The sequence below is a fragment of the Salvelinus fontinalis genome, chromosome 12, assembly GCF_029448725.1.
Source record: "Salvelinus fontinalis isolate EN_2023a chromosome 12, ASM2944872v1, whole genome shotgun sequence".
NCBI classification, from domain to species: Eukaryota; Metazoa; Chordata; class Actinopteri; order Salmoniformes; family Salmonidae; genus Salvelinus; species Salvelinus fontinalis.
Window position 1 is genome coordinate 16,858,185 of NC_074676.1, and position 13,255 is coordinate 16,871,439.

Genomic DNA, 13,255 nt, shown 5'->3' on the forward strand with positions numbered 1-13,255 from the left:
CTCGCCTTCTAACATCACTTATATCTGATCTCTCATCCATGGATTGACCAAGTCCAAATCTGTTAAGCTTCAGAGGTAAGTCAGCAGTGGGATAGAAGGTGGTATCGCTACTAGTCTGTTGTCGTCCAAGTCTTCTCAAGTAGTAGTAGACATATTTTTCTGGGTGATTTTCTCTAGATGGTTGACTGAAGTGCGCAGATGTCACCCTAGCTTCCCATTATGCTATGTTTGCTGAGTGTAATATGTTTACCTAGCCTTATTTTCAGGGGTCATTGAATTCGAGAAGGTTTACAATAGGTCTTACTGAATCATTTCAGGGACTAAATCATTTTGTGGCCTGACCGATGCCACAACTCCTGAACTATCTTGTCTTCATGGCAGATATCACATTTTCATTGCAAATGCCTTGAATCCCAGAATGTTGATATCGTAAAGGCTGAAATAATCAGAACATTTAAGTCAATGAAAGGCTGTCATTTTTGGTCAATGAGCTGGAGTGAGCTGGCTGGAGCCCATGTGTAGAGCTGACTTGACTTCTGCTAGCGAAAGTGCCTGCAACAATTATACCTCTATCTGTGTGGCTTGTGCTCCTGCCAAGCAGATTTGAATTAACTCCTTGTGTGCCGCTTAAAGTGTGCTTCCCATTTGGCTCAGCTTAATAGCTTTTTCCAGGTTGGAAATTGAAAACCAAACTAACCCAGCCTGATGTGTATTTGTATGGATATTTTGTGATTGGCCTAGCACACTGCTTTCGCTGCCAAGAGGACACACTCTCTTGACCATTTTGGTAAAGTTATGAGATGACAATCACACCCACCTTTTAGCGTGTAAAAATCATCTGTCCTCGGTTGCAACACTACTGAGTTCCAAACTGCCTCTGGAAGCAATGTCAGCACAATAACTATTCCTCGGGAACTTCATGAAATGGGTTTCTATGGCCGAGCAGCCACACACAAGCCTAAGATGACCATGCACAATGCCAAGCGTCGGCTGGAGTGGTGTAAAGCTCACCGGCTCACCGCCATTGGACTCCGGAGCAGTGGAAACACGTTCTCTGGAGTGAGGAATCACACTTCATCTGGTAGTCTGACGGACCAATCTGGGTTTGGCGGATACCAGGAGAACGCTACCTGCCCCAATGTATAGTGCAAACTGTAAAGTTTAGTGGAGGAATAATGGCCTGGGGCTGTTTTTCATGGTTTGGGCCCCTTAGTTTCAGTGAAGGAAAATCTTAACGCTACAGCAAACAATGACATCCTAGACGATTCTGTGCTTCCAACCTTGTGGTAACAGTTTGGGGAAGCCCTTTTCCTGTTTCAGCATGACAATGGCCCCGTGCACAAAGTGAAGTCCATACAGAAATGCTTTGTCGAGATCGGTGTGGAAAAACTTGACTATTGATAATATATTCCAATATTAAACTGCCCATGGCTGTATTCTATGCACTAGCAAAGACCAATAGAGCAAATATGATTCTGTAAGGCACTTGCTGGATATGGGCTTCCTACGTAGGTTAATTTATCTTACATATACAAGGAGATCAAGGCAGAGCAATTCAATATCAAAGTGAATACAATCACAGAAGAGCAAACAAAAGGATAGAAAACTGCAAGGATTGGTCATTTGAATTTTATATCCCAAAGAGGAAATATAATTTAGGGCGCTTGGTTTGTGAAGCACTTTTCCCGATCAGGACCATGGTGAGCTTCATGCTGTTGACGAGAACGGTAGTTTGCGCTTTGCTGATGTTTATAATGTGTGCTGCTGAAACGAGCGACTGTGAAATAGAAGTGGATTTGGAAACAAGAAACAATCACGACTTCTATACACAAAAACCGAATCTACCGAAAGAAAAACGTCTTGTAAATCTAGCAATATTGTTTCTCTAAACGATGCATATGCTGATGTCGCCATACAGCTTTTGGCATTTACATTCTTCAGGACTACCTCGATAAATAGTGGGCTAAATTATTCTACAAACAAAATGAAAAGCACACTGTTCCAGAGACCATAATTGGTGTAATTTACTGGTAGTAATTTATCTTTGTGAAATATATCGTTTAAAGGACTATTACGTAAACTACACAATGAAAGACAGACCAGACAGAACTTGAATTCCTGTAATAGGTTGTGCATTTTATACTGTTTCGACATCTTGGGGCTCTACATGGTGTTCTAGAAAAACTGCAGACCAAAATAATTAATCCATGGGAAAATAAATTTGGCCATGGTACCACGGAAGGATTCAGTCTTTCTCTTCAGTTTAAATGCAATGTACTATTTTTGGTAAATGACGAACAATTACGAAATGCATAATGACAACATTAATACTTTATTATGGTGTTCTGTAAGTAGTCTTAACTAGGCTATTGTAAAGTCTACTCAAATATGTTGTTGGATTATTTCATAAATGCGAACTGCTTTACATGATAACATTGGAACCTACATTATCGTCATTGTTTTAATGTGGCGCTGTCTGCTGATGGTCAGTTTTTTGGGGAGGGCAGGTAGCCTAGTGGTTAGAGCCTTTGGGCCAGTAACCGGAAGGTTGCTAGATCAAATCCCAAAACTGAAAAAATCTGTCGTCCTGCCCCTGAACAAGGCAGTTAACCCACTTGGCCGTTATAGTAAATAATTATGTATTCTTAACTGACTTGCCTAGTTAAATAAAATAAATGTAACGTTAGCTTTTTCAGCGCGACATTAATTTCGGTTGAAGTGCTTGTGAATGTAGATTACTGGATCTTTCACTGCTATTTAATGGGCAGAAAAATGTAACAAGCCATTATTGATTTTATTTTTCAAATACAGTTGGACTATATTCAATGTTATGGTGGGAAGGGACCACCAATGAGATAGCGACGCGCTTAGACGTACGTTGAGTTTAAAGAAACATTTTAGTGTCACCTAAACGTAAACAAACTCTACATATTGTGCATTAAAGTGTCATAACTTCTTTCGTCTCTTCTTGGTCTCTGAATTCTCCGTTTCTCATTAAAACTTTTGATTTTTGCTAAATATTATATGTATTTATAAATGCATCATGAAGCCTATGTTATAAAGGCAAAGTAATATAGAAATAGGAAATGTCTTTACATTATGCTGTTCTTGTGATAAGATCTTTTGGAGCATTTCAACAACCATACCTCAAACCACTGGGCCTTTAATTTATTGTCATGGTTTTCTGTCATGATATATAAAAAAGTATATGTTCAAAATATGGCTGATTAAAGCAAAGTCCTCAGGCTGGGTGCAAGCTGAAGAACTAAGTGAAAGTGTAAGGTTCACAAACTTCATTGATCTAAAACTACTTAGTCATGTTTTTCAAATAATTGTAAATAATGGAATTTAATCATGTCTTTCAATGTTCACATAAGTGGAAGTGCAAAATGTAAAGGTGCCATTTGATCATAGAGGGAACCGAGTTTTAAACTTCATGGGTCAAATGGAATGTTTGTTCTAATCCACTCGATCCAATACCCTACAATGATTTTAACAGTACTGTGCACAGTACTAACTCAAGAGCTCTCAAATGTAAAGTTATGTTAATCTCACTTCACAATGCTGCTGTAGTAGTGAGTGAGTAATACTAGACGTATGTATAGGAACCCAACCTTATTGCACAAAGCCTGCAATGACAGGTCGGCCAATTGAAACAAGCACATGAACGAGGACTAAGCACTTATCCAATCCACATTTTCCCACATTGCATGATTATCGCTTTCCCCCTTCTGAAAATGGTTAAAATCCCAATTAGGCCTCCCGGGTGGCGCAGTGGTCTAGGGCACTGCATCGCAGTTCTAGCTGCGCCACCAGAGTCTCTGGGTTCGCGCCCAGGCTCTGTCGCAGCCGGCCGCGACCGGGAAGTCCGTGGGGCAACGCACAATTGCGTCGTCCGGGTTAGGGAGGGTTTGGCCGGTAGGGATATCCTTGTCTCATCGCGCTCTAGCGACTCCTGTGGCGGGCCGGGCGCAGTGCGCGCTAACCAAGGGGGCCAGGTGCACGGTGTTTCCTCCGACACATTGGTGCGGCTGGCTTCCGGATTGGAGGCGCGCTGTGTTAAGAAGCAGTGGGGCTTGGTTGGGTTGTGCTTCGGAGGACGCGTGGCTTTCGACCTTCGTCTCTCCCGAGCGGGAGTTGTAGCGATGAGACAAGATAGTAATTACTAGCAGTTGGATACCACGAAAAATTGTGGAGAAAAGGGGATAATTTTGTATTATATATATATAAAAAAAGCCCAATTATCCTGCAGTGTGCGCTCATGCGTTTCTACTTGTGCTTAACCAGGAATTGGCAACTCCAGTCCTCTGGGGCCAGAGTGGTGTGTCACTTTCTCCCCATACCTAGCTAACACAGCTGATTAAACTAATAGCATTCTAAACTGAAGATCATGATTAGAGGAGTATTGGACTCAGGTGTGTTAACTGGGGCAAAACTGTGACACCAATCCAGCCCTTGAGTTGCCCATCCATGTTCTAAACAGTAACACCACCTAGGAAACACTGCTTTTTGTGTACTTTTAATTTTATTATTAAGCGATATTACAAATGCCTAGACTCCTCTTGGTGTCTTGAAGTTCATTCCGACAGTTGGCTGGGTGACTTGCAGGTTCGACAAACTGCCAAAGTCCTGGAGGAAGGAGGAAGATAAAAGCTCATTTCACCATCAAGTTACCACCAGAATAGATCACAGGTTAATGCTAACAATGTAAATCGCAGAAGACTGGTCTTGTAACGCCGAGTAGTTTCACCCTGAAGTTAAGACTGGGGAGGACGTGGAAGATATTTTAAAGATACAGGGTTTGACAGGTACTGGTATTCCAACAAACATGGGAAAATCTCAGTCATGGTTCCTGTACTATCAATGACAATGGCAACAATCATGCCATTGTCACTTTTTATACAGGGTTAAAACCAAGGTGTCATCTTCACGCTGCACATATATTCATCATTAAGACACCAAACGTAGCTGCCTGTGAGGGACTTACCAGTAGCTTGAGCATCTCCTTGGTGTCTGGGTCGACCTCGATTATCTCCTGGTCGAGAGCAGACACCTGGAAACAAAAACAAAGATTTAGTTACTGCGCTAATGGCATGTCAGCACTGTCCACCAAACAATGTATTAATAGTGTGCATATTAAACAGGCAACACTGCCACATGACACCAATTCAACAGCGCATACAGCAGTTACTGGCTGCAAGGTTTGCGGTCTAAACACATTTTTAAAAAGATACAGGGTTTGACAGGAACAGGTATTCCAACAAACACGGGAAAAGCTTTCAAGATTACTATTCCTGAACTATTAATGACTATGGCAACAGTCATGCCATAGTCACTTTCGATACAGGGCAAATCAAAAAGAATTTCAGATGGATTCAAAAGGTATCACATCCCATCCCAACTATAGACTGAAGATTCCCAATGGCAGCAACGGAAGGCGATTGTTGATGACTAAAAGCAGTTTATGAGAATTCATCTTATGGTGCTTAGGCAAAGTAGAAGCATGCATAGCTATCAGGGCTTGACATTAACGCTTGTCCACGTGTCCGGGGAAAATAAATAAAATAGTCAGACAAGAAGAATATAGATTTAAATTAGCCGAAAAAAAACATGTAAAAACAGAATATAAAACAAACAAGCTCTCAGATAAAAATAGGATCAGTGTCTTCTGGATGCAATTATTGTAGACATGCATTGACAGGCACGAGCATTCTTTCAATCATGCAGTCATCCGCAAGATGCGTTTTTTTGAGATCAAAGCGAGCCGCATGTGCACATTTGTTGATATTCATTGCGAGTTATTTGCCCAGCTATAGCTAATTTTGTGTGAGCAATGAAAATCCTGGAATAGTCATTGTGTGTGCATCACCTCCGTGTGCCAGTGGGCCGTTGCCAGAGGAGAGCGAGACATTTACGTAGCAGGTAAAATAACGACGCAGCGCTCAAAATAGGTTAGAATTCTCCTCTATTCAATACTAGCCATGTAATTCTGACCAAATTAAAAATATATATTCTTAGAATAGCCTAATTGACAAGTAACTCCAATGCTGTCAAGAAGTGAATACAATATTTGAACTTTACAAATAGATTAACATCTTAGTTAGCTAACTCGCCCACCTTAGCCATTTGATCCCTGGTTCATTGAATGAGGGAATTATTTTATAAAGACATAAAACGTATTTGGTTTTAAATGTAATGTTTCAGGGTGGCCAACCCTCCTCCAGGAGATGCCAGGAGAGCAACTGGGTGTGCAGGAATTTAAAAAATGGCCCTGCTCGAACACACAACATTGTAAAAATCAGCTGCTCAACAGGACCTTGATAAACTGACACTGGTGTGTTTGAGCAGGGTTGGATAAAAAGCCTGCACACCCAATAGCTCTGCAGATGGAGGGTTGACGGACCACGTGTTTTATACAGTAGCCTATCAATGCAGTATTTTACTTGTTCAAGGCCGCAACGGCAGGAGATACTGTGCCTTCCATTGTCAATACAAGTGATAATGAATGAATGTTATGCTGAACACAAATATAAACGCAACATGTAAAGTGTTGGTCCCATGTTTCATGAGCGCAAGTAAAATATCCCAGAAATGTCTCATACGCACAGAAAGCTTTTCTCTCTCAAATTCTGTGCACAAATTTGGTTACATCCCAGTTTGAGAGCATTTCTCTTCTGCCAAGACAATCCATCCACCTGACAGGTGTAGCATATCAAGAAGCTGATTAAACAGCATGATCATTACACAGGTGCACCTTGTGCTGGGGACAATAAAAGGCCACTAAAATGTGCAGTTTTGTCCCAGCACAATGCCACAGATGTCTCAAGTTGAGGGAGTGTGCAATTGGCACGCTGACTGCAGGAATGTCCACCAGAGCTTTTGCCAGAGAATTTAATGTTGATCTCTACCATAAGCCACCTCAAACGTTGTTATAGAGAATTTAGTAGTATGTCCAACCTGCCTCAGAACCGCAGACCACGTGCATGGCGTTGTGTGTGCGAGAGGTTTATTGATGTTAATGTTGTGAACAGAGTGCCCCATGGTGGCGTTGAGGTTATGGGCAGGCATAAGCCGGTAGGGATATCCTTGTCTCATCGCGCACTAGCGACTCCTGTGGCGGGCCGGGTGCAGTGCACGCTGACCAGGTCGCTAGGTGTACGGTGTTTCCTCCGACACATTGGTGCGGCTGGCTTCCGGGTTGGATGCTCGCTTTGTTAAGAAGCAGTGCGGCTTGGTTGGGTTGTGTTTCGGGGGACGCATGGCTCTCGACCTTCGTCTCTCCCGAGCCCGTATGGGAATTGTAGCGATGAGACAAGACAGTAACTGCTAATAATTGGATACCACAAAATTGGGGAGAAAAAGGGGGTAAAAAAAAAGAGAAAAAAGAGTGGGATAACATTCCACAATCAACATCCTGATCGACTCTATGCGAAGGAGATGTCGCACTGCACAAGACAAATAGTGGTCACACCAGATACTGACTGGTTTTCTGATCCACGCCCCTACCTTTTTTTAAAGGTATATGTGACCAAATTACCAGTCATATGAAATCCATAGATTAGGACCCAATTAATTAATTTCAATTGACTTACTTCGTTACATGAACTAACTCAGTAAAATCGTTGAATTTGTTGCATGTTTTGTTTATATTTTGGTTCAGTATATTGTGTAAAGTGGTTCCTTGCATCATACAGCACCTTTTTGGCCCATGGTGTTAGACCTTTTTTGGGGCGGGGAGACAAGTGACCAGAGCTTTCAAAAATAATAATAACCCTACTTGGCAAAAAAAAAAAAAGAGTTCATGTCGAGCCCTGGCTAAAATAAAACTGCTCACAAGTACAGACAAAGCAATTACAACTCCCTACTGGACAGCAAATCAAACTCGGTACAAACACGCACACACCAGCAAGGCATAACTATTGTCTGTTCATTTGAGAGGAACACTTCCTAGCTATACGTCACAAGCACCAAAACAGATGTGGCTAGTCCATTGTCATTAAGATGCCTCTAGCCTGTTCCTACTAGGAGCGAGTAACTTAACATATGCCACTGAATACAATTAAGCAAACAAACTTATAGTACAGTGAGTGCATGCAATTTTTATATCTGTACTGTATGTGATGTGAATTTAACCTACAATCTTGGCATTGTCTAATGCTCAGAGGTGTGGGTGCAGGGCCTACAATTAAAACCTGCCAAATGCAGGTAGATTTTGGTATCAGTGGGCAAGAATGTCGAATTCACCAGCCATGTTGGCTGGTGGTCAAACTCAGGGATCTACAGTGTGAGCATTAAATAAAAATGGTCAAAAGACAAGTTTGAGCACGTGAAAGTTGTGATTTATAGCAAAATAAATGCGTCAGTAGCTATTTTCAAAGTATTTCAGCAGTTTTGCTTCTTACCCGCACATCTGACCCATCTTTGTTGTAAGTGCATGGTAACAATTGAATAAGATGAGAAAAAAGAACAAACCCGCTTGCTAGTATCACTGCACTTTATTAAGCTTTACATAATCGGCCTCAAGGCCTTCGCCAGAGATTGAAGGCCGATACGTAAAGCTTAATAAAGAGTAGTGATACAAGCAAGAGCAGTGTGCTAGTTTCTTATCTGGTAATGCACAAAGAAATACGAATCCTAACGTTATAGCTATCCCACCTCACGTAGCACCACTGCCTGTCTGGTGGGCTGTGCGCACTGAGTTAAGTGCTGAAAGATTTGTTTTTCGACGCAATGGTCTAATATACTCGAAAGTCTAGTGAGACTGTCCTTGTGTTTCGTGGCTATTTACAAGGTTTTGTTCACACCTTCAAGCTAGGTTGCTTGTCAATGTTTGAGTTTGCTTCTACAGCTAGCAAAGAGACATTGTTAGCCTCTACTAGTGAGATTCTCACAGGCACAGGACTGATGGCCCCATTACCATGGTAACCTTAAAGGGGCAGTTGAAAATGTGTCTGATATTTTGGTTAAAAGGTCATAAAATATTAAATTCAGCAATATTCCACATTACTTCTTACTAGTAATACATTTCTTATTTTAGACACATTGCTAAGCAATTTCATGGTGTTTTTTTTTTGGGGGGGGGGGGGTAATATTGGCACAAAAATATATTTTGTCTGGTAAAAACTGTGGTTTGTAGATTTTTGTAAATCTAAAGTTTCAAGTTATTTTTAGGCCCTGTGTGGGTGGGGGGGGCACACTTACCTCTGGGACGTAGTTGTCCCTCCTCTCCCTCTCCTCCTCCTGGAGCTTGATGGAAATGCCTCTGACGGGGCCCCTCTGGATGCGTTTCATGAGATGGGTCACATACCTGAGTGCACAATCAAGAATCCAGTTCATTCACATTCAACTTCACAATTGTCACAGCATTGGATCACACCATAGGTTCAAGCTTTTAAAAAATTGCAAGATCACTAAAAACTAGCCTAAAATGAGAATGAGGTTTCACACAAGTTTAGATTGTTGCGGATGTGGAAGATGTTTGAAAGATACAGGGTTTGACAGGAACAGGTATGCCAACAAACACGGGAAAAGCTTTCAAAAATCACTGTTCCTGTACTATCAATGACTATGGCAACAGTCATGCCATAATCACTTTCGATACAGGGTTTTAAGTGGCGAACTAGCAATAATTAGCTAGGTCAGGGATATGATAGAATGAATGAGTCTGTCCCTCCAAGCCAGTGCAGCAGACTGGCTGTGATTCACCCATGCTATTACAAGTAGTGTTGAACTCCAACCTGATTGAACTGCAGCATAGTCAATGTTAATTGAATGAAGAAATGTAATGAATGAGCTACTTCAGGGTTGACCAATATGCTTTATGTTGACATAAGCTCAAATTCAATCCATAGGCAACACCAACCACAAAACACGGCATAGACTAGCATATTTTAGAATCCAAGAGAGAAATACTTACTCTCGTCTCTATCATGTAGGCTCAGCATTACCGAACAGTCCTACTACAAGTCCTATGAACAAACTTAATTTCAACTTTACCTGTTGTCTGCTGATTTTGTCCCCATGTCAAGGGTAATCAGACAAAATATCCACAGGGAATCGTCATCAACCCAACCTTCAGTACACTGATCTGTTTATCCGTTTCTCGCATGCGACAAACACTTGCACAATATGGCCGAGACAAACTGAACGTTGTCCCACACAATCAGCTGGCAAATTCACAAACAGTTCCAACAGATGGAGAGGAAACGTGCTTTGGTCAACTACGTTAAGGTTACATTAGGCTATCATTTACATATTGTGCATCAAGTGCAATGCGGCAGGAGATGAAAAAAAAAAAAACAGTTGACAAAACCTACAGGTGCCGCAAAAAGTCAGATAAACACTTTTCTGTGGATACCCCATCTCCACCTCCTACTGTCAAAAAGACCAACAGCACAGACAACCGGTAAAGTACGTGTAAAGATAATTGTATTCAACATTCTGGCTTGTAGAGACTCCTGCGACTTTTTCAGGCAGACTTCATCCATACTGAATATCCCTGGTGTAACCGTGAAAACAGTCTGATGTTCAAGCAATGTCTAAACATGAGTCATTCAGCACAACAAATTGAAAGGGGAAGAGCAGTGTAAAATAATTTGGTGTTGGTGTCCTGATGACAGTATGGAGTGTATATATATATATATATATATTGTCCAATGTGATAGTGCCTCATCCCATAGCATCCATAAAGATCTCAGTACAAAGGGGAAACCCCTAAACAATCCATCTCCTACACAATCACCTTAATCATCTTTATGTACATGCCACCCCATCTCATTCACACATATAAAATGCCCACTTACCCAATGGTGTGATCAAATTACAAGTTATGGTCCTCCTTTTAAAAGACTGCATACAGCCAAATCTGACTTCTTCAAAGTCACTGCTCTAAAGATTGAATCTGTTCGAAGGCCAGTGGTGCCACCAAGAAAAATGGTTGAGAAACACTGCTCACGTGGTCCCCTTCTATGCTCTACTCAGAGACCATATGTCTAAAGAAAGACTCACCCAGCTATCTTGTTGCGCAGCTTCTTGCTGGGGATGATTGCGATCTCCTCGCACACCCTCTTGTTGGTGTGGAAGTCATTTCCCAGCCTGGTGTAGTACTTCTCAATGATGACCCGGGCGGCCTTTTTCACCGTCTTAGTCCTGACTCGTCCCTGTTGTAAAGTTGTGAAAATTACTTTCAGTTTCCCGAATGATCAGAATGGCCCAAATTCTCCACATTTAAAATGTCTGAGAGAACCAGGGTTCGGTTGGGATTGAAGACCCATCAAACACGGGAAAGGCTCTCATTTCACTTTTCCTGTACTATCAATGACCTGGCCACTTAAATCAACGCCATAGCCACTTTCGATACAGGGTTTAATGTAAGAAATTAAAGTACAGAAGCTGCTGAAATTGTAGGTTTCAGTATTCCCACGGCTGACATGCAACCTACATTTGGCTCTAACCAACCAGAATTGCAAAAACGTAACTAGCTAGCCCAATACCGTTACTACTTGTAACGTTACCAGTTATCCGGGTTGCAAAGCAACTTTGTGTAGACTGGCTAACTAGCGTGGTACCTGGCTAGTAAACGGAAGTCATGACTAGTTACACCAGTGATTAATCATAACTAGCAAGCCAGTACTGTACATGGGTAAATAACTACCGGTAGCTAGACCCCTTGCTAAGGTTAACCAGGATGATTTGGCAATAAGGTACCGTTAGTTAGCCAACTAGCCAGTTATGCTTATCAGTTATCACGAATGAAATTCAATTCCTTACACACAGTTTAAACCTAGGTGCAACACCAAAAACACAGCGGATGATTGTGCAACATTTAAGACACTGCCAGTGCTCTCTACTGATTCTAATCAAATCAAGACATGGAAAACGAGGTTATTCATGGCCAGCCAAATGCCAGCGTACTGCTTCTTCCGTTAGTATCTCGGGGAACACTCTACATAAAATTGTTCATAAAAACTACCAGGAACGGCATTCTAACTCAATATGTCAATGTGATTGAGTAATACATCCAACATTTTACTATTACAGACCTAAATACCATTACGGTTGGTTAAAAAGCGCCGATTACGATAGATTTAGCGGGGTTGTAAATGTTTGAGTACCCACCATATTGAATAGGGTTAGTTGAAGAGGCCAAACAAATTCTTGAGCAGAAGTTTAATAAGAGAGCATGCGGAACTGGCAAACCAAGGCAAAAATGTTCTGCTGGCCCCTAGTGGTGGGGGAATTCGTGAAACAATTATCAGACTTAATTTATTTGGAAAGATTACTATTCCCAAACTGTTTACGTATATAGGAATATGAATTCAAATGAAAAAAGTGATGTGTCCAGCAGTGTACATAAAGGTATTGTCCAAAATAAAGTGAAGAGCTACAAAACACACTTCAGGCTACTTTATAATAATGCTTTAATACCAATACATTTGGTTTCCCCTGTTGAGTGTCAGTTCAGTCCGGTCCGTCTTCAAATAGTGCAAAAATATTGCACATCTCACATTGTACAGTCTGAGTATTAACATGAGAAACAAATTCAAGTTTCATTGTTTCTTATGCCGATTCTGTCTGTGGCTGAAATGGATTCTTATGGCTTCATTCTGCCAATGCGTTGGTTCTCATTCAGGTGATGTCACACCATAAGTTTAGTGAAAAGCAAGAGCTGCACACCCCAAAAAGTTAGTGGAGGTGCTGACTAATGGTGAGTAAACTGTAGGCTTTGTATATACATACACGTTTCAATGTCACATGCACAAGTTCAGTGAAATGCCTTTCTGGCAAACTCCAAACACATGTAAGCTTCCAGTAATTTATTGGGTAAACCAACGTTTCGGCATCACACTGCTGGAGATGCCGTTTAGAAGGCACTGTGATGCCAAAACTTTGGTGGTTTACCCAATAAATTGCTGGGAACAAATGTTTTATATCCTACACATCACTATAAGTTAACACTTTATTCTATTGTACAGTGAAAGGGAATGGGTTGACAGTGTTCCCATATTCAGTCACCTTTTTATACCTCCCGTTCATTAACATGTTTTGGGGATATGGTTACAAAGGGCTGCACATTTCACACAATGCAACATGGTCACCCCTCACCAACCCTGGTCCTGGAGCACTATAGGGTGCAGGCTTCAGCTCCAACCTACTGAAACAACTGATTAAACTAATAAACTGCTCATCAAATGAAACTTGAACAAAGCGCATTTGAGCATCCCAATAGACAATGAAAACGTTCATTAATTAAATC

At 41.4% G+C, this 13,255-nt stretch overlaps 1 protein-coding gene and 4 non-coding genes across 5 annotated transcripts; all 5 read right to left on the bottom strand.

Moving 5' to 3' along the window:
* Window positions 1-4,503: 4,503 nt before the first annotated feature.
* Window positions 4,504-12,211, bottom strand: LOC129866899 (40S ribosomal protein S17). Its single transcript, XM_055939917.1, has 5 exons — window positions 12,118-12,211; window positions 11,008-11,159; window positions 9,202-9,307; window positions 4,988-5,053; window positions 4,504-4,629 (listed from the first exon to the last, which is right to left on the bottom strand). Exons 1-5 carry the CDS (start codon window positions 12,118-12,120, stop codon window positions 4,552-4,554), a joined length of 405 nt encoding a protein of 134 aa, XP_055795892.1. The 5' UTR covers window positions 12,121-12,211; the 3' UTR covers window positions 4,504-4,551.
* LOC129867734 (small nucleolar RNA SNORA71) lies at window positions 4,783-4,907 on the bottom strand. The gene has a single exon (XR_008761678.1). It is a non-coding gene; the product is annotated as a small nucleolar RNA SNORA71 (small nucleolar RNA).
* Window positions 5,221-5,349, bottom strand: LOC129867732 (small nucleolar RNA SNORA71). Its single transcript, XR_008761676.1, has one exon. It is a non-coding gene; the product is annotated as a small nucleolar RNA SNORA71 (small nucleolar RNA).
* Window positions 9,476-9,605, bottom strand: LOC129867726 (small nucleolar RNA SNORA71). The gene has a single exon (XR_008761670.1). It is a non-coding gene; the product is annotated as a small nucleolar RNA SNORA71 (small nucleolar RNA).
* LOC129867733 (small nucleolar RNA SNORA71) lies at window positions 11,233-11,363 on the bottom strand. Its single transcript, XR_008761677.1, has one exon. It is a non-coding gene; the product is annotated as a small nucleolar RNA SNORA71 (small nucleolar RNA).
* Window positions 12,212-13,255: the final 1,044 nt, after the last annotated feature.